The sequence below is a fragment of the Protopterus annectens genome, chromosome 1.part0, assembly GCF_019279795.1.
Source record: "Protopterus annectens isolate FY-2018-M chromosome 1.part0, PAN1.0, whole genome shotgun sequence".
NCBI classification, from domain to species: domain Eukaryota; kingdom Metazoa; phylum Chordata; order Ceratodontiformes; family Protopteridae; genus Protopterus; species Protopterus annectens.
This window is the reverse complement of record NC_056725.1, coordinates 38,947,397-38,970,049: the sequence shown is the minus strand read 5'-3', so window position 1 is coordinate 38,970,049 and position 22,653 is coordinate 38,947,397. Positions and strand designations below refer to the sequence as shown.

Here is a 22,653-nt window from a genome sequence, read left to right as displayed (position 1 = left end):
AGATAGACAGCAAATGTTGGAGGTGTGATGAGGCCGAAAGAGGTAACTGGGAACATATTTTCTGCAAGTGTAATGAGTAGTAAGCTCTAAAGATTTCCAGCAGACTGCTCTGTCAGAGATGCTGTGACTAGGGAAATTATTTTTTTGAGCTATGATACAAACTTGGAATTGCAAGCATAATAAGGCCTTGCTGAAGTCTCATTATGATGGCTGCCAGAAAAGCAATTACTAGAAAATGGAAATCCAAGTCTAAACCAACTTTACTAGAAGTAGTGGAGATAGTGATAGAGTTAGAACAACTGGAACTGAGATCTTTAGAAAAGGGTATGAGCAAATTACATAGGAAAAAATGGGAAATGTTGGATCAATACATGAAGAGGCGGGGCAAGGTTTAAAAAAGGCAGGATTTACTACTTACTTTACAATTTACTAAAAAGGAAAACAACTGTGTTTGTGTAATATTATTTCAACATTCTTTTTAAACTTGATCAGTGCCTAGTAATTTTGGGATCATGCCACTAGTGAACCCTGCTTCCCCCTCCCACAGCTACGTAGTCCCCCTACTGAGTCAGTTATTAAGCACCTTCTCCAAGGCTATCTTTAATTCCAATTTAAATCTCTCAGTCGTAACCTACTGCCGTGTTAATATGCATGTGTACCATTAGCTGCAACTGTTCACCTCCTCCTCACCTCTTTTTGCAGTCTTTACCCTTTTACCTTCTTGTTGTCCCCATCTTCTCTTCATAGCAGCTGTAAACAACATGTACCACTTACTCATTGCTCTCCTCCTATATCTCACATTTAACAAGGTTTAATTTCCTCTCGCTTGCTAGTCTGACCAATGCCTTTTGAAAAGTGTATCTACTTCTATATTTAAAAGCTGTACTGCTTCTCATATACCTTAAACTCTCAGTGATTGTTTTTCTTAGTGTAGCTGCAGAAGGTGGGCGCAGTCCACTCCCATTTGTCCTCAGCTTCAATACAGGCTCACTCCACTCCTCTGCCCTGCCCCCATTCCCACCCACCCCACTTTACTTAGCTGTATACCTCTGATCCGTCATATATCCTCCTAGTCAGCCTTATAATTTTTTCAGGAAATGCAGATGCTTCCATTGCCCTGCTCATAAAGTCCCAGGTTGCTCTGTCAAATGTTTTCTCTCTATCAAGACCCACAAACAACAATGGCATTTATGTTCTGCTTCCCTGTGGCTCAACAATGCCCTGTTAATGTTTTAAAATGTTTCCCTCCTCTCCACAAAACCACATTGATTCATATCTAGCAATTTTGGCATTACTTTTGCCATTCTTTAGCCATTTTAGACATGAACACTTTATAATCATGGTTTAGTATTTAAATGGGCCTGTATGAAGCTAGATCTGATGGATGTTTACCCTCTTTAGGTATTATAGCTACCACTTCTTTCTTCCAGAATGTTGGTGCTTTTCCTCCTCTTAAAATACTGTTAAACCTTCCAGATATTTCATTTTTTTCCCTCCTAGCTTACAAACTTCCAGAGGAATACCATCTTTTCATGGGGACTTTCCTGTAGATTGGTTATATGTCACATTTTTATGTCATCTTCTCCTATCCTAACCATTAGTAATTGAGCCTCAACTACCTCTATTCTTGGTATATTTAATTCTGTCATAAACATTTCCATTTGTATCTTTTCTTGATTTTCCATATTTCTTTGCTTTATATAGACTTTTATAGAATATCCAAAACATTTCTAATACCTCTACAGGATCTTTTGTTGCCTTCCTTGTTATAGGCTCCCTAAACTTGGTGACAGCCCTTTGTACTTTCTGTTGCCTGAGTCATTGTGCTGAAAGTTTTTGTGCTCTAATGTTATCATCAAAAAACATTTGCTTTACAGCAGTCTTTCTAAACCTGTGCATATCATTTTCTGCTTAGCATTCTGCAGTTGATCCTCTTCTTGTTCTGTGAGATTCCCCTATTCTGCAATATTATAATGTTTGTCAGTCCTTCTAAATAATTCTCGTTACTTCTTAAGCATAGCTCCCTTTCTTTTATTTACACTCTATTTTCAAACTGCACCTTAATTTTATCCCACTCCCTAGCTATATTTTCAGAAATAATTTCTATTCTCCGGAATAGCTTCTGAATAATCACCACTAACCATTCCTTAAATTCCTCTCTTTTCAACAGATAGGTGGAAAAGCACCAGTGTTTCATTTTTATCTCATTATCCTGTGTTTTTTAGTTATTATCGGTACATGGTCTGCATTAGTTATTAGGTGCATATCAAAACCTTCAATTAAATGCACATGTTCCTGTTAAATGTAAATTCTGGATGCCTAGCCCAGTTTTTATATTTTGGGGAATAATATGTAAATTCATTCCAAACTCCTATTACTGAATTCACATCTTCCATGCCAAATATTTTCATAAATTTCTTCAAATATCTACCCTCCTTTGCTATACTTTCCCCTTCTGCCCCACCAGATCCATCTTCACTGCTGCAAATCAAATCCCACTCCCCACCTATAAGTAATATTCCTTGCTGAAAACTGATTATTTCTCCCAGAATTTTCTTAAGCTCCATTTAGCAGTATTATATGGAATATAAATACATGCCAGTGTAATCCTCCACCATTGCCAGTAGGCCCTTAGCACTACTAACCTGCCATTATTATCTTTTTTATCCTCTTCAATCACTATTGGAGCTCCTCTTGCAATTAATATAATTACTCCTCTTTTTTTGTCCCAAATATTCTGCTGAATAACCATCCTGAAAGCTTTTCTTTATCAAATTCACATGCATAGTTCTTTCCAAGTGTGTCTCCTGTAACATAGCTATTTGCAGTCTATATTTTTAATATAGTTCACTATTCTTTCTTTTCTGTATTTATATGTGAGATCATTGACATGTAAAGGCATTACAGAAAACATCATTGTATTAAAAACTTATTTCCACTTTTTTTGTTAAATGTCTAGTTCCACCTTTTCTGTTAAATGCATACACTGTTTGGCAGGTTGAACTCTCAGTTATTTCTTGTCATACCCATTTCAGTCTATGTAACATCTTACAAAACTTTTTGTTTTATTGAAAGCCCTGAAACAAAATAAAAAACAAACAACCCCCCAATCGCCCCCTAAAACATATTAATTTAATACTAACACACAAAACTATGTACATCTTCAAATATTGAAGTTTTACCCTCCTAGTAGGAACAAATGTCCCAAACTGACAGCCACAATCACAGACTTCAGTTAACCTGAAAGAAAGATTATTAATGATGAGACTCATGGTGCAGCCTGTGCTTCTACTCGGTACTAACTGTTTTTGTGTTATCTTTATAGCTCTCCCAACTGGGAAAACCTCCTAAGTGCTTTCAGAGAACGTTATCTCCTAGCCAGTTTCCCTTTTCTTTTTTTTTCCCAGCTAATCACTCTTCTACCAGGCTGTAACCAATTTCTCGTTATAAGATTGTCTCCATGGAGACGTGAGAACCAGACAGTCAATTTCTCTTTATCAGATTGTTTCCATGGAGACATGAGCACCAGATACGGAATTGCTACTAAGTATGCACTCATTTGCTAGAAAAAGCCTCATAATATTCAGTATTTTTTTCATTTATTTGCTTACTCTTAAAACTTGTTACTAAATCAATCTAAGTTCCTTAATCCAGTCATTCCCCCATGCAAGAATGAGAAAAAGCACAATAATTTTTCTTTTGTCATGCTCTTTTAACTATTTTTTTATTGCAGTGCTTACATTTCTTAAACCTGAACAAGAAGAGAGAGAGAAGAAGGGAGAAAGAAAGGAAAAAAAGAACAGCAACACCTATGTACAATCCCTGTTACCCTTAAACATAACTGAGAAAATGTTATGGCATGGAAAGAAAGCCATATACACCAGAAATATAGTACTGTTAAGATAAAAAAAAGTTTTCTTAACTTACAGGTAATTTTCTCCTCTCACTTCCTCTCCCCAAAGTATTTGTCCAAACATTAGTGGCATGGAGTAGGGCATATTCTTTAGAGTCCCCACAAATCCATAAAATTCTGAAAAAAGTCCAATATTTCCACATTTTCTTATTCTGTCATATTTCACAAATATTATTATCACATTGTAATCCCACATTAAGTTACTGCTTTTATTACTGGTCATCTCCATCTCACAGATCTTGTCTCTGCATCATTTCCAACGCACTCTTGATTCTTCTAGTCAACTCTCATGTTCCCTTCCTTCTCTCCAACATTTTCCATTGAAACAGTGGAAAAGGTTTCACAGGTACAGTCTCTCTATGGTGTTTATTACCAGAAGAGCAAGAAGCAGAATCTCCTTGTGTTTCACAGTTCACTTTTTTGTTGGACAAACTTTTGTATTTTCTCCTCAGCATGTACTTTATCAAGAATGATTTTTGTCCCTTCAAAGAATACATTGAAACAGCTGAATATAGCAGTTTGAATCTTACACCTGCATCTCAACATTCTCTGAATAGTGGATTGAATTTACTCCTCTTCTGCTTGGTGTACAATGAGTAATCATTCTCCTCAAACACACTGCTGTCTCCCACTTTTAGTATTTTGTCCTCCTGCCACATTCTGTCAAAATCAACTCCTTCTGCTGGTAGGATTGCATCTTTACTGTTAAAGGTCTAGGTTGCTTTCTCATAGCCAGGTTTGAAGCATGCACACAATGTGCTCTTTCAACTAACAACTCCTGCTGTGGAATACCAATCCAGTTGCTTATTTGTGCTTTCATAAAATTAATGTAGTGTGTTCCTTCCAGCTTCTCTGGTATAGCTGAAAATCTCACGTTTTCCCTACGTGCTCTGTCCTGTAATCCTATTATTTTTTTGAAACATGTCTTCCATGCAGTCTCATATTCAGCCAGCCTTTTCTTCATTTCATCCTCTGATTTTTGCAGCTTTATTAGCTCATCTAAATATCTGTTTAAAGTTTCTTCCATTTTTTCCAGCCTTTTGTTGTTTGTATTGATATACTCCATCAGTGTTCCGTTTATTTTAACCAGGTCTGTGTTCAATTGTCTTGTATCTTCCTGTAGGTTACTGGACATCATGTCTAGAGGTTACATTGTTTTTTGCTAAACAGTTGCAGAACTTTCCCCAGTTAGTGTTTCTTCCTTACTTTTTGTAGCTGATTTTTTTCCAGGTGCTCTGTATTTCTTTTTTCCTGGCATCCAGGCAGTACCCTTACTTAGCCATTTACTGAAAATTACCCATAAACACAAAAGTCTACTAGCCTTCTCTGTTGAGTTTCTGTTTTTACACTGGGAGAGGTAGAGTTACTCAATGTGCAGCCATCTTGGAAGTCCCTGGACCCTGTTGAGTCTTAGTTGGTACATATAGGAAATTTGCAAGTCTCTCTGTCTTCTCCAGAACATTCTACCAGGAAGGCTTCTGGGAAGCATACATATAAAAGGAGATACATAGACCCCTCCCCCCAAGAGTCTCTCACAGAGGACACAGATTTCAGTGATTGGGAGAAGCCCTCCAGTTTGATGGCTCAACCCTGTTTGGGCCTAAAGTAAAAGAAACAGTAACCAGAAGTGAACAAGTTGGAAAATTCCTTTTTGTTGCTGGAGTATGGTTCCCTACCCCCACCGTCTTTATCTAGGAACAAAAAAAAAGGGTAGGGAACTATGGTTCAGAACATCCCAACAGTTCTATTCTTACACTTCTGGAGACAGCCCCCCCCCCCAAAGACAGAGGAGGGAGTTCTTATAATGGACCTTGTCCACAAGGCAAAGGTGGGCCATAGACTCAAGGCTTTAGAGGTCCCACCACTGAGAGGGCTTATCAGTGCTCCTGAAAGATTTGGCCGGCTGCCATTCTCAGGAAGCAGTTAAGCAGCAACTATCCCTACATCCCAAAGCTTGGATGTCCATCACAAATTACATCAATAGATGAGTGCAGGGGATAATAATATACATCCCCTTTTTGTCCCTTTCCTCAAACTCAAAAAAGTTACTAACCATTGCATCTTCTCAAAGGTGAGTAGCACACAACGAGGTACAAAAGCTACTAAAGAACTGAGTCATTTAAGAGGTCCCACAAGACCAGCTAGGATCAGGAACTTACTCAATATTCTTTTTAATGCCAAAAAAAGACTAATTTTGGACCTTAGCCAGCCCAGTCAGTATGTCAAGAAATCAAAGTTCCAGATGGTCATGGTTCAGTCTGTTCTCCCACTGCAGAGAGTCAATGATCGGATGTTCTTTATAGACCTTCAGGATGAATACTACCATAACAAGATGGACAGGCAGTCCAGAAATGTTCTTTCCTTCTAGCTTGGAGCCAGTCATTTCCGATTAAGAGCTCTGACATCTGGTTTCACCACAGCCTGCAGGCTGTTCACCAATTGCATGACTGTAGTAGAAACGTACCTCACACTACAGAGTTTCTGGGTTTTCCTTTATCTGGATGACTGGTTCATTTTCACCCTGCCAGAAATCTGCTTATCAAAGCAAGAGACTCCTTGCTCCACATCTGTTCAATTTTGGGTATCACAGTCAATCTGGACAATTCAAATTCCATTCTGTACAAGTAATAGAGTTTATAGATGCACACTTGGACACAATTCATCAGATAGAAAAACTTGCATAGAGGAGGTTATCCACACTTCACAATCATGCTCAAATTGTTCTTTCATTTCAGTAACCAACAGAGAGAATGGTACTTAATTTACTGGATTCGATGGCAGTGTTCATCACTTTATACCCCTTCACCGGATACCATATGAGATTACTACACTAGACTCTAGCAGTGCAGTTTTCCAATCAGTGTCTTTCAAAGTATGTCTGTCTGATGAAGATTTCCAGGACTCATATTTGCTGGTGGCTTGAATCCCCTATGGTATTGTAGGGTCAACCAATTTTTTTTCTCCATTCCAAAGCCACTGTGACCACAGATGCTTCCCTGTTAAGGTGGGTGGGGCACTCCGGGGGAAAGGTAGTCCATGGCATGTGGTCACCCTCTGAAGCCAATCTCCATATCAACATTCTAGAGATGAGGACAGTTATAATAGTGCTCTGGTTTTAGTACTCTAGAGGACTGTCTGTCTAAACTAACAACATGTCAGCTTTATTATTGGATGTTACTATGGCATGCTAGCATTTGTATGCACCAAGTTGTTTTTAGTATAATAGTATTGTATGATCTATTTGCATAGCTGCACCTTGTTCACTAATGTTATTCATGTAATTGTGTTGTGTGTAGACAGCTCATACTAGTGTCTAACTTATTTCTATATATTTGTGCTGTTACTAGTGGATAGAATCACATTAGAGAACCACGACAGATTGCTGCTCGCTATATTTTTATTTGTGACTGCATAACTGTCTGGGTTTTTTTTTTCTAATGTTCTTCCAATTGGCTCAGTATCTGCATATACTAAGTAGATGGTTCAGGTCATTGTCCTGCATGCGGTAGCTATTTGCTCAGTGTATTTTTTATAATCTTTATAATATATATTTACCATCTCAAAAGTGCTTACTCCTTTCTGTACTCTTCTTTTCTAGACCTAACACCACTCTTAAGTATTCAACTGCGGTACCACCTTTAACATTCTTGTAGGAAAAGCGCAGTCCGGGTCTGAACTGTCTACAGACAGCTACAGTTAACTTTGAGTATGTGTCTACCTGTTCGAGCCAATATTCATTTTCCCCTGGAGAGCACTCTGCTTTGGCTTGTAAGCAGCCCCCCCCCCCACCACCACACACACACATCTTCCACTTTCTCTCATTCCCTTCTGTTAGCAAATAGTATCCATAACTGATCAATGCTGTGTGTTTGTTAATTTAAACTATGACCACAGTAGCCTACTGATACAAGGTTATCCTGTTTTTCCAGCTGAGAAATTAAGAAATGACTTACAGTTTCAGAGCAGTCCTTGGTCAATTGTGATTGTTTCTTAACACATACTTGTCTTTGCTTTGTGATTGTTTCCAGCCCCCTCATACGAGCAACTTAACAGGGTCTCCACCCGCTTCACTCCCCACCCTGCCCCCTATTCCCTCCTGCCCCCAGTGGTCCCACCTTTATTGCACTCAAACCCTCCCATCTTTCCAATAGCCAACCACAGTGCTAACCCAACACTACCTCCTCCATCTTCCCTTTACCATCACACCTCCTCAACTAACATGTACAAGCTTACTTTTCCTATGCTCACTGCATACACTCTCCTTGCATATCTTACATGCTAACAAAGCTCCATCATTGCCTCACTCAACCACTACCACTGTACTACTACTCACACCACCACTCATGTCTCACCCACATTCAGCTCCCCTCCCACCAGCTCAAGAACCATCCCTATGCACCCCCCACATATTCTACCAACTATATTACTCAAACATAAAGCATCCCTACAACTTAATATAATAACCCTCCCACCATACCTATTACCCACAGAGCACAATCATAAAGTTTCCCTTATAAACAAACACATTCAAAAACTGAGAAAACTAATAATCTCATGCATATCAAAACTAGCCCTAAGTGGAGACATCCACCCCAACCCTGGCCCTACCATCTCCAACCCCAATCCTCATAATCAGACTAGAAACCACAACGTCTCCCATATTACAGCCAATAGAAATCCAAGTGACTTCCTTCTACTAAGCCTAAATATTAGAAGTATATCCAACAAAGTCCATGAACTCCATGCCACCATAGACTTGTACTCCCCAGATATAGTCATCCTGACAGAAACCTAGCTAAAACCTCACATTACCAGTGAGCAAATACTCCCTACAGGTTACGGCATACTAAGAGTAGACCAACAAAAGGAGGTGGTGTAGCTATAATATTTAAACAGCATCTAAACATCCAGATCTTAAAATCATTAGCTCCACAAATAGGCAATGAAGAAATAATATATACCAACCTCAAAATGAACCAAACCAAAACCATCAACATAATTGGATGCTACTTCCCACCTGGCCAAAACATCCCTCCACTAGAAAACCTCCTCAGCTGGTCTACCCACCATCTCCCCCAAGAAACTATCATCTTAGGTGATTTCAATATTGACTGGCAATCCTGTTTTGGCAACAATCCAACCCATCATGTACACCTTCATGGCTTCACCCAACTAGTCCAGTCACCAACCAGGATAAATAAAAACTCCAGCAAGCACAGTACCCTGGATTGGATACTAGTCAGTAAGAGCCCCCAGTCATATATAACAGGCTGCTTATCAGATAGCCTCAGTGATCACTCCCCAACATTCCTACTCAAAAAATACCTATACCAAGCTAAACCTGTCATCTACCATCAAATACGTAAAAAACTAAACTTTAACCCACTCACATTCATCGCATCCCTCAAATAATGTAACTGGCATCCTCTAAAGTACCTCAGTCTAGATGATGCAGTTGAATTTTTTAATACTACCTTCCTGAACATCCTTAATTACCATGCCCCATAAGTTTTCCAGAACCAAAGCACAACCCTCCCATGGCTGCAGAAACCACTAAGTCAGAAATGAAAAGGATAAAGCCTGGGAGCACTAAACCCTCAGCTAGACAGAAATTCCTAGAACTAATAGAGTCAAAAAGCTAATAAAACAGGACAAATTCCAATACTACCAGTCTGCCCTAGACTCCTCACAACACAGCCCCAAACAATTCTGGTCCTCCATAAACTCCATCCTCCACCCAGGTAAAATCAGTACCCCTCCTCCTAACATCCCTCACTCCTCAGAAAATATTGCTACCTCATTCAACACACATTTCACGCAAACCATACTATCACTAGCTAAACAACACAGCCCCCCTCCCCTCCAAACCCACACCTTCAACTAGTAATCTCCCCACTGCCTTCTCTTTTTCTCCTGTACCTACCTCCAACATAAAAAAGCTCTTAACTAAACTTAAACCCACCAAATTAGCAGCAGACAACCTCCCAAGTGAATACCTACAAATTGCAGCTGATGCTCTGGCCTACCCAGTATCCATCTTGATTAACCGATCTCTGTCAGAAAGTTACGTCCCACACTGTGGAAAATATCACATATAATGCCCTCCACAAAGGCGGACCCTCCGCAGAACTAACCAATTACCCATAGCTATTCTATTCTCTCCACTCTCCAACTCCAAAATACTAGAGAGATGCATACACTCTCAGGTCTCAGACTACCTACTTACTAACAACCTCCTTTCCAGTACTCAGCATGGTTTCCGACCAAACCATAGCACCACCACTGCCTTACTCTCCTTTACTAACACTATCCTTCAGCATAAAAACAATGGCTATCTCTCCTCTGCTACTTTCCTAGACCAGCATTTGACATGGTCCCACACAAACAACTTATCTCTGTCCTCAATAACCTATCCTTCTCACAATCAGTCACCAACTGGTTTCAGAGTTACCTGTCTGACCGCCAACAATCCGTTGTATGGCAGAATGACATATCTCCCCAACTATCTGTCTCAATAGGGGTTCCCCAAGGATCCATCCTTGGACCCCTACTCTTCTCTGTTTACACCAATAATCTGGCCTCTGCCGCCAAACATGGCACACAGATGACTCGACCATCATCTGCTCAGCCCAGTCCCTACCCAAACTGCAAAAAGTCACACAGGAAGCCTTTTTCTCTGTTGAAACATGGTTATCCGATGCCCAGTTAATACTCAACCCAAACAAAACTAAACTACTCATAACTCTCACTTTAACATCACAAAAGACAACACCACTATATACCCAACTGAATACACCAAATTGCTAGGAGTGGAAATAGACAATAAACTAAAATTTGACATTCACATATCCATGACCATAAAAAAGTCCACAAAAACTAGGGCGTTATACAGAAATAAGCAATTTCTCACCAAAGCAGCAAAGATTTCAATAGTAAATTCCCACCTTATCTCCACCTTACTTTATGCCTCTCCAATATATACCAACCTAAGGCAATGTGACCTAAACAAGTTAGATACCTGCTACAACAAAATCGCCAAATTCGCCACAGGGGCTTCCTACCGTAGTCACCACTGTCTCTCACTTGCTGAACTGGGCTGACTTGAACTCCCTCACCTCCTTCAGTGGTATCAACTCTCACTTGCCCACAAACTAGTAAACCATCCACTAAATGTCCCATCCCTCCAGAATCTACTCCAACCCTATCGCACCTCCTGACCACTAAGATCCAGCAACAAAAATCACTTGCAGATCACTAAAGCCAATAACTCTGCTGGTGAAGCACTATTCTCTTGCACCATAGCCAAATTATGGAACTCACTCCCACCCACAATTACCTCCATACCATCATGCAGCCACTTCAAAACTTTACTAAAAGCGCACCTAAAAACATGCTGGCTATGCCCTTGCAACTCCCACTCTAATATCATACACCCCATCCAACCACTACCTTTCTCTCCACTCAACTAACTGCCTTGATTATAGCAAGCTCAGATGCTCATAAGCCTAGTACTTAATATACAGAGGAACTTCTCATTGTAACATTTGTTAATGTCTGTTATGTACTTCACAGATAAAGATTCTAGCTGTCTACTGATGTACTATGTTCTTCATCTGTAAATATGTTGTAATTGCTATGTTAAATTGTTAATCGCTATGTAATCCAATGTAACTACTGTCTGTTTATTTTACTGTGGAGCTTTTCGAAAATGGACCCGGGTCACAAATTTAAATAAATAAATAAATAAAATAAAAGGGAACCCATTCTTATCCATTATGTTGAGAAGCCATCAGGGCTTGGCAGTAGGTGATGTATTCAAATAATTTTCTTCTAGCAACATACATTCAAGGGAAGTCCAGTGTACTAGTGGACAGTTTGAGCAGATCCATCCTCCTGCTTTACAAGTGGCCTCTCCATCAATAGATGGCAGAACAAATTTTCTGCCACTGGGGCCAATTGTGCTATGATCTTTTTGCTTCTTCCCAAAACACCATATGCAGCAGGTTCTTTACAGTGATCTCCCCCAGAGGGCAAGTCACCCTGGGACACTGTGATTCACCAGTCTCCTTTATGCCCTGCAACCCCTTTCATTAAAAAAATGTATTCAGAATATAAATGTAAATTTACCTGTGTCACAAATGATAATTCTGTAAAAGGTGTTTAAAAAAAAATCATTAGATTGGAAGGTCACGGTGATCCTCCTTGCTCCCTTTTGGCCTTGACAAGTTTGGTTTCCCTGTCTGTGACCTCATCTGAAACACCCTGATGGACCTCAGCCCTTATATCATTTCTAACCCAACTGGCCTGCACTTTCCAGACACTCAAGCATTCAAATTAACTACTGGTTTCTCCACTTCCAGTTATGGCTATTCAGTCCAGGTTTTCTTCCCAAGTTATCCATATTCTTCATTCTTCCCAGAGACTGTCTACTGGGAAGGTCTACAAAAGCAAATGAAAAAAGTTCTCTGTCTGGGGTACTGAAAGAAATTAGACCATTTTTCAGTACATCTTCTAGTGGTCTTACACTTTCTAGTCATTCTTTTTCTGAATAGTACCACTATCGAAGTCCATTTGTCAGTTATTTCCAGTTTCCATATTGGAGAGAATGAGTCTCCCATTGCCTCTCTCAAATTATGTAATGCCTTTTTGAGGAGTGCCTTTCTTCACAGGCCTCACCTGAGATATTGTACTCTTATTTGGGACATTATGGTTCTGTTTCAGGCACTGACTCAACCACCATTTGAGCCTGCAGCCAAGGTAGCCTTCAGTTCCTGACATGGAGAATGTTATTTATAATGGCAATTAATTTTACAAAAAAGGGTATTAGAACTCCAAGCTCTTTCATATAAACCTCTTTTCATTATTTTTTGTTAGGACAAGAGTTTCCCTTTGAATCAGTCCTTCCTTTTTAGCAACTGTAACTACTGAAACAAATTTTAAGTCAAAACAGTAATATGCCAGTTTTCTTCCTAAATTTTCTAACAAAGGAGAAAAAATGCAACACTTATTGGATGTTGATAGACAGCTCCACTGTACAAATTAATTCAGGAAGTCTGATCAACTTTCTATGTCCTTTTCAGCAGAATAACGAAGTTTCTAAAGTCACATTATGGAGGTGGTTGTCTGCTTGCATCTCTATCTAAATCTGTGGCAATCTCTAATGCCTTCTTTTCCAGGGTATTTATTGATGTCTTTTGTGTTGCCACCACTTGGTCTAATGCTCTTACCTTCATATCCCATTATAAATTGCATTTACTTTCCAGAGGCAAGGTAGCCTTTGGTTCAGCTGTCCTTCAGAGTATCCTTCCATGAATCCACCCAAGGCTTATATTAGCTGGGAACTCTGTCCCATACATTGAGGAGCAAATGAAAGAGACAACATCAAATATGAAAGTTATGTACCCACCATAGCAATAGATATGTTTTGTCTGCTTTATCCTTCCTGATCTCTCCCACCTATCCCGTCTGATTAGGGAACTTGTTCCTTCATCCTAGTTTGACAAGAGTCTGTTTCTGATCATTCTAAATCTATTGAATCATCCTTTATTTATAGCATTACTGTTGTAGTTGTTACTGTATGAGCTTGTCTGTTTTCGTGGCCAAAATCGTTCTGAGGTAATGTTGGGTTTAATAGAGTGTTCTAGCTAAGGGGAGGAGCCTGAACTTGGGATACAAAGTCTTGATTGGGTGAAGAAGGATCTGATGCCAGATCTGAAGACCCATCTGTTAAAGGAAAGATTGAAGCAGACAACACAGAACTATCATTTCACCTACCATGTCAGTTTGAAGCAGAAAAGATATCCCGTTGACAGTCTTGCTTCTTGCATGGGCATCAGTATTACAAAGAACGATAAAATGCGATTACATTTTTTTTCATTTTCTGTCCATAACTTTAATGTAAATGTTTGAATGCTACTTTTGTCAGACAAAAGAATTTCTGGGTCTCACTGCTTATCCCTGTCCTGTTAAAAAACTGTTTCAGTGTACTAGAATTAGGTAAGGGGTGAACATATACAGTAAGCTTATGTTGTATTTGCAGACTTTCTCAGGAATAAAATAAGAAAAAAAAAAGATTGTGTGTGATCTTCCTCTTGCTATGCTATTGTCAATCTCATAATTGTTTGGGAAGCTCAGTGATGAAGTATAGCACTAGCCCAGTGAGACAGGGTTGTTCCAGTCATCCAGCATATATCACTGACATCACTCATTGCACTGGTAGGAAACCGTAATGCAGATAATTTACTTTCCCCTTCTCTTTTTTTCTAAAGGTAAACATCGAAAAACTGGACGAGATGTTGCTGTGAAAGTAATTGACAAACTGAGGTTTCCAACAAAGCAAGAGAGTCAGTTGCGCAATGAAGTAGCCATCTTACAGGTGCAGTATTGCAGTGATTCCTTTCAAAGTATTTGACAAAATAATTGTTGAACATTTCTTCCTTGTAACATGGGACTCAACAATCTGGTACTTTTCTTACATGATTTCAGTAGTAATGTCCCTGGAACAGCGTTATCAATTTAAATTAACAAGCTCAATACAGTACTGAGAGATGGAACCCTGACTGTGACTTGAGATGCAGGATTGTGCAGCAGGTCCAGTCAGTAAATGAGTTTGTGGAGGGGACTGAGTGACTATTGCCAGCTCTCCTTCGAAAGACATAGGATATCAACCTTGCCAGGGCCATGCATCCCCCAGTAGAGACTAAAGAGTGTTACTGCAACTGTGTGCATTTTTGGTGCAATCTTCACTTCTTCCTTTTAGGATGTTCCATGGTCTTTGCCATGTCTGAATTCTCAAGATTTAAAAAGTATTCAGAGTGTAGGCATACACTGCCACTCCAGGATCCACAGTCCCTGTGGGTATTGTTTGGGCACTGCACATTTGGATGTAGACTGCCAGTCCTGTGCCACCTTTATTGCCAGGGCACTTCAGACTAGAACGGACAAGCTAGTTCCTAAGGGTCTACTTCCACCACAGACTGGGGCTACTCTTTAAACTCTTCTATGTCCCTGTCCAAGAAAGACTGGCCTAAATCTAAAGGTAAGGAAAAGAGATAGAGGTGGGCATGGATAAGTTAAGAAGAAGAAAGTAAAAAGCAAATCTCCAGTCAACACTGCCAAAAATCTCTGTCTGGAGCTGACAGCTTCACTAGAGCCCTGCACTAAATCTGCTCAAAGATCAAATCCAACAGCTCCTCAGGTCCAATCTCCATCACCATGAGCTAAATACTCACTAGGCTCGGTGAGTTCCAGATTTCACTCCCTTGTTCTCCAGGAAAGGAGATACTCTAGATGACCATCAATGGCATCATTCACTCTTTCATCTCAAAGTCTTAGTGAGCTGGATGTCTATAGGATGATGAGGAAGTTTTTGAAGACAGGTTGCAGTTGTCCCAGTACCATCGTCTAGGTAGGTAGCGAGTACTGGCCATCGTACCTCTCCCCCCACTTCTTGAATCTGTACTAATCCATTCTTTGGGGCCAGGTGTTATTGGATCTGACTAGAACAGGAGCATCTTTGCTAGCACCAGAGCTGCAGACAACTTTGAAGCTGACTGCTTCCCTACCTCTTTCAACACCAATGCCATCAGATTGAGAAGAGGCTCTGAGCAGAAGCTTTGGTGCAGAGTTTTAGGGTGCCAAGTCAACACAGAGGTTCTTGGAGCCATGTATGCCTACATGTCTTGGTGCTTTTGCTGTGAATAGCTCAGATCTGAGATTGGCTTCAGGGCTAGAAGTCATCGGTGCCAAGGGTTCCTCAGTTTAGAGGGTTTCCTCAGTGCCTGTGGCGGATTCTGCCATTGAAGCTTTTGAAAGGATTTTGGCAAGCTCCAAAGAGATGATGTCTCCATCCATTATGGCTCTGCCCAAACCATAGCCAGGTTCTACTTCCTCTCCTCATTGTCTTGTTGGACAGGGACAGACAGTCATAAGGATTTCTGAGGATCTGCTTTGTCAGTAACCTGTCTGATTCAGACCCTACTGTTGCTCCCCTAGAAGGTGTTCACAGAAAGTGGATATGCGAATGGAAGCGCTTTAGACTCTTCTCTAGAGTCATTCACTGAAGACACTGACTTAGAGGAAGGGGAAGGTTCCCCATGCTCCATCTCTGAAGGCGTCAATTCTGGTGATATTCTCAAATTGATGAAGCAGAGAACGGGGTTGGTTCTCCCAAGACCCTTCACCTAATGAGTCTGTGTGCTTGGAATTCTTTCATTCCCGACAAACATCGTCCTAGGTAGTGCCACTTTTTTGATCCCCTTATCAAGTTTATAGCTCAACAGACATAGAAGGACCCTGATGTGGTAGAATCTATTCCCCAAAAATAAACAGATCACATGCTGGCTGCATTACTGATATGAAACAGTAGAGTAAGGGTCCACCAGTGAATGCTAAGGTGGTAGCAACCACTAGAAAGGAACTATCAGTAGAGAGTTCATCTGTTCCTCCTCTTTACAGAGACTTTATGGGGATGGACAGGTTTAGGAAGTGGCTCTACACATCAGTGATGATCGCCCTTAGATCACTGAATTAATTGGCTCACCTAACCAGATTCCAGAGAGACTTTACCAAAGCGATCACCAAATCCCTGTCACAGGTATTGGCTGTGCTTTCCATCCTACAATCCACCTGGAATGTGGCCATGTGCTTGCTTTTCCAGTGCAGCTGATGGCATGGCCAGGCAGCAGGCACCGGCATTACTATGCCTGGATGCATCCTTGTGACTTTAGGAAGGGCTTTAAGCCATCCTTTGTGAATGCCGTATGATGGCTCAACTTTATCTGGACCTAAGGTTAAAGACACACTCACCAGGAGTCAACAGGATAGTAAGACAACTCTGTAGTGGCAGTCCACTTCTCAACCACACAAAGAACTTTCTCAAGGAACCAGCGAGCAGGGAAGATGTGGTTCTGTAAATCGCAGAGTTCTTACCACTATTCCCCAAATGACAGACCTCCCTGTGGTAGGATTCTAATGGATGATGCCCTAGAGGCAAAGGTGGACTGTATAGCCAGGAGATTGTGTGGTCATTTTACTGAAAAAGCTTATCAGTGCTCCTGAACGTTTGCTCAAATGCTGCACTTTGGAGACATTTGGGGATGCCTTTCTTTGCACCCTCAAGCCTGGTACAGAATAACTTCAAATTCCTGGGTGCTGCAAGTAATATCCAGAAGATATTCAGTTCTCTTTTCCTTTCCATCTCAAAAAAAGAAGAAAGTCCCTGATGTCCACCCAGTCAGTGGGACTTTGCAACCATAGAAATTTTAAAGTGGCTAGAGAAAGAGTCATCCAACCAGTCCCCCATGGCCAGTTAGAGTCTGTAGTCTATTCAATGTTCTTTTTAGTAGCAAAGAAAATGGGGAACCTCAGTCCCATTTTGGATCTCAGTCACCGAAACCAGTTTCTGAAACAGACAAAATTCTGGATGGTTTCAGTTCAGTCCATTTTACCTCTGTTGAGAAAGGACAATCGCATGTGCTCCAAAAACATGTCCAGGAGACCTACTGTCATGAGATTTCTCCACTTCCAGCTGTAAGCTAATCACTGCAAATTCCAGTTACTGCCTGTTGATCTCACCACATCTCTCAGGGTGTTCACCAAGGTCATGGCAGTTGTAGCAGTGCACCTGTGTCTGCTGGGGATCCACGTCTTCCCATACCTAAATGATTGGCTTCTAACTGCAACCTCAGAGCATCTACTGTCTGTCACCTGGATCCAGGTGCTCTCTTTGTTACTGGACTTAAGAATAACTGTGAATCTACCAAAATGTTGACCGACTCCAACACAGAGTATAGAGTTTATAGGATGTCACTTAGATAACAGCCTGTAGATAGTCATTTTCCCCAGTCCAGTTATTTTCACTTTGCCTTGCAGCCATAGAAAGTATTACATTACCCATCAACATCAGCAAGGTTAGTTCTATGTCTTTTTAGGCCTCATGGCATCCACAATTCTATTAATTCCTCTAGCCAGATACTGCATGAGAGTGCTGCATGGACTTTAGCAGTACATTGGTCTCAGCCCATTCACCCTTTGCATTCAAAGATTCAAATTACTCAGGTCTGCAAACACCACATTGCTTAGTAGTTAACATCCCCGACTGTAACCAAGGATTGCCCTTTCTAGTCAGACTCACTGATAGCAATAGTAAACACAGATGCTTCCATTCTAGGGTGGGTGGGCACTCAAAAGAAGAATGGTCCAAAGTCCATGGTCATCTCTGGAGGTCAATCTTCACATCAATGCCTTGGAATTGAGGGCAGTCCTCCTAGTATTGCAGGCATTCCAGGACTGCTTCCTAAATGTGTGATTTCCATACAGACAACATGGTGGTGGTAGGGTGTTTCCTTTACCCGTAATGAATAAATTCATATAGAAAGCAAGACAGTGCAAGGCCAGGGATATCAGTGGTTCCCATGCCTACTACTAGAACATCTCCCCTTGGATGTTGGATCACTATCCAAACCTACTGACTTGTCCATCAGGACTGCCTCCTCTAGACCAGAAGTCCATGAAATTAACTGCAGGGTTCCTCCAATTTTGAGCATAGCAAGATATACCAAGCTTCCTCCTGCAGTAGTCAGTATTCTTTCTGCTTCACAGAAACCATCCAGTAGAGAAAATTACCAGTGTAAATGGAAGAGATTCTCTATTTGGCTCTTCTCTAAAGATCTGGACCCTTTTTCAGCAGCTGTTCCATCTATACTAGATTTTTTTTCTGAACTCTTTGAAAAGGGTTCCAGCTTTGTCACCATTAAGGTACAGAAGATGGCTACTTCAGATTTTCATGTTGGCATAGACACTCCAAAAGCTTATTTGAAAGGTACCTTTCTACTAAGACCTCCCATTAGAGACTCAACCCCTCCATGGGACATCACCGTACTGCTGCAAGCTCTGATTCATTCTCCCTTTGAACCTGCGACCATAGCAGATCTAAAATTTGTTATATGAAAACAATTTTCCTAGTGGCAGTAACATTAGCCAGATGAATCTTGGAGTTACAGTCTGTCTCATGTGAGTCTCTGTATCTAGCATTTCACAAGGAAAGATTTTCCTTTAGAACTGATGCATCCTTTATTCCTAAGGTGGCATCTAAAGTAAACCTAAGTCAATTCATAAACTTGCCAGTATTTTCCCACAGATATTCAAGCAAAGGAGAATACTTGTTGCATATGTTAGATGTTCACAGGCAGCTCATATTCTTCATTCACAGAACAAAACAATTCAGAAGAGGCAGTCAATTGTTCATTTAGTTTTTGAAGCCAAAGTTTGAGAACGCAGTAGCAAAGGTTGCTTTGTCTAGATGGCTGTCAGATTTTATCTCCTTTGTCTGTCATAAGAAGTATTTACCCTTACTAGGTAAACTGAGGCTTATTCAACTAGGGCAGTTTTTGCTTCAACAGCCTTTAATAGAGGAGAATCCATTGATGACATTTGTGTTGCGGCCACTTGGTCTATGGTGCACACTTTTATTTCTCACTGTAAACTGGATGCTTAATCTAGATCACATTCCTCGTTTGGTTCTACCATACTCAAAAATGTCCTTCCTTGATACCTGCCAGATTGACAGCTTGGGATTCTGTCCCATATGTTTGAAATAGACAAAAATAGACAACATTTTATATGAAAGTTATGTACTTACCCTCCCTTCTGCCCCCTTCCTGATTGTTGCTTTTGGCTTTGAGATGTTTGAGTGGACTTTTTAATTCTTCTCTGTGCACAGTCATGTGAGACTGTACCCATTATTCCTCAATAGTTTGGACTGTCTTATCTGAGCAACTAAAGTGGAGTCCAGGGAATTATGGATAGGGGAGGAGTCCAGGGAATTATGGATAGGGGAGAAGTCAGCTCTGGATCCAAAGAAGCTTCAGAATCAGTGCCGAAGTTGGATCTGGTTGGATCTGACACTCAATATATTTGAACAGGATGAAAATCAGACAACATGGATCTAATGTTATGGTAAGTACATAACTTTCATTTACATGGAGATGGATTTGCCAGTTTGCTTAAAAGCATAATGGATAGTGAGTATTGCATAAAATATAATGAATTTGCTGGTTACATTTTTCTGTTTGTACTGAGTTACTTTTAATGGATGTGTAGGTTGCATCCATGCTGTTTTTTTAAGCATTTAGCTGCATCACAGTTTACCAAACAGATCCTCCCTCACACACGTTTCACCTTCTGTGTCAGCTGCCATCAGATAATGTATCTTCTACCACACCACCCAATTTGCTGGTTACTTTCTACTTAATAACAGTAGTAAGTAACCTTGTATAGGCAGATGATTAGCAAAGTACAAGGCTGAATTTGTGGATGAGGATTTGCATTGAGTTGTTCTGCTTTGTATATTTTATAGTTGAATTATGTATGATGAGAGCACAACATGTGACCTAAACATATGCAGCCCATTAAACATATGCAGCCCATTAAACTGACAGACGTCAGTGGCACCCATTTCTTTAATAAAATAATTTATTCTGAACCAGTCATCCTCCAGCCTCACAAAAAGTGAACCAGAGTTGAAATTGCAATACTTTATGCATGTATTACTAGGCTATAGCCATAAATTAGAGCCGTAGAAATAAAGCATAAACCTGAGAACTGAAAATGCCATCCAAGAGTTTTAGCATTGCATATCCTGTCATTGCACATCTTGCAGGTGATCTGCTCATATATGCCCACAAGTAAAGGCATAGTTAAGTGCAGCAGATTCCACAAAATCATGATGATTTTTTTAACTCATTATTATACTTAAATGTAAACTGTAAGATTGTCCCTCCTTCCCTCCATTATTTATTGATTTATGTATTTATTTATTACCATTTGATTACTGGAAAAGTCTGACTAGAGCATGGGAGCCCCCTTTTCAGAAGCCCGAGAACAAAAGGCTCTACAAGTTTATACAGTTGTCAAGACAAGATAAAAAAGACCGATTATCAAATTTAGCACAATAGAAAAAAAATAAGTTAGAGATAACACTAGAATAACAAACAGTGATGCATATACTTAGCACTGTAAACAGTGAATATATTCATTTTTTTAATCTTAGCATTTTATTTGGTCATTGTAGTATGTGCCCTTAGAAGATGGACATTACTATTTACCACATTACTATTGTTCCCCAAATAATCTGTTCTGTGTCCAGTCTTTTTGTGCAGTATAATATTTGTTATGTGCTTAAGGGGGGTTTGTTAAGGTAAGCAACCGTGGTACAGTATTAATGGTCATACCCTACAGATGAAGAACAAGAGTGAGTAACAGAAAGTGAGTTTTTAAATTTTTATGTATTTATTTATCTTTTGTTGACCAGGTTAGTCCCCCAGGCTAGTACCTTCTTTTCAGGGGAGAGACAGCGTGGTATTTATACTTCTAGGGGAAATTTGGCCAAGCTATTGGGGAACTTCCCCTCACTTGTTAAGAGAGTACTTGTCCTGTTCCTATCACAGTAGCAGCTGGGAGAACAGCATTCAAGGAAATCCAAGATGGCAGAAAGCACAGAGGTTAACTCTAGTGCAAGGTCTGAAGGTATCCCAGATTCTAAAGAACTATTTCAGCAGAATTTTTGTTTCACTGGAAGCAAACATGCACCACAGTGATGGATGTGTTATTACAACCCTCCAATCAGGAGGGTTGCGTGATGATATTTTGGGTGAATTGTTGAAGAAGAGCAAGCCAAAGAGTGGAAAAGGTGTTTCTTGGGGTGAAAGTATGGACAAAATTCAATTAGAGAGATCTGAATCTATTTTGAAATAAAATCACCAGACAAAAAATTGTATGCAGAGACTGTTAAAAAACAATAATGGAAAATGGTGCGAGATGAAGAGAGGAGAGCAAAGAACAAGGAAGAAAAAGAAATGGACAGGTATGACATTTGGGACAGCTTAATGGTCCCATTGGGAGTGAAGGCTCAGAAGGCAAGAACTTTTATTTTTCTTTATAATGAGACATTTTGTGACATTATTTTTGAGACTGGTTCCATTCTGGAAAGTGCTTTGGGGAGTATGAGAAAAAAACTGTAATGCATGGAATTCTTATATGATTAAAGCATTTCACAGAGAAACAATAAAGAAGATACATGTTCAATTCCAAACTAAAGTTGAAAAAGAGACTTTAAAGAGACATTTAAGCAAATTGTGTAAAGAAGTTATTAACATTAACAAAGTATATGATAACAGAGGATTTTGGACTGGGGGTTGGGACTGTTGTGTTGTATTGAAAATGGAAAAAAAAAACTTGTTCATATTCCTGCTATGATAAATGTGGAGAGTAACAGAGGTGTTGTAAAATATTGGGTACACCAAAGGCAAAGATGGTCATTTCATAAGTAATTATGATAAGAGGAAATTTTATATTTGTGGGAAAACAGGTCATGATGCAAAAAGTGTGAAAGTAACCATTAATAAATGTAACAAAATTGCACATTTATGGACGGATTGTAGTCTAGAGAGAGGATGATGAAGAAAAAAATAGAGGATAGTATACAAAAAGAAGACACTGTTCCAATAAAAGATAGAGGATGTAGGGAAATGATCAGGGTAATCAATAAGGCTAAAGAGAAAAATGAAATGGAAGAGATGCAGAAGAAGGTTCTGAAATAAATGATGAGGAGGATTTAAATTGGGGAAATGGGAAAGGTAAAAAGAAATTTATTGGCAAAAGAGTAATAGGAAAAAGAAAGTTTAAAGGGATAAGTGCAAAAGAAAGGAAATGGATAATGTAAATGAGATAAACTCTTCAAA

At 39.9% G+C, this 22,653-nt stretch overlaps 1 protein-coding gene across 1 annotated transcript in view; it reads left to right on the top strand.

The window, feature by feature from the left end:
* PRKD2 (protein kinase D2) overlaps positions 1–22,653 on the top strand; it is a 3,293,129-nt gene that overhangs the window by 2,282,081 nt on the left and 988,395 nt on the right. The window contains exon 13 of the mRNA XM_044081637.1: positions 14,182–14,288. Within this exon, the coding sequence (XP_043937572.1) occupies positions 14,182–14,288 (107 nt within the window). The remainder of the gene's footprint in view (positions 1–14,181; positions 14,289–22,653) is intronic.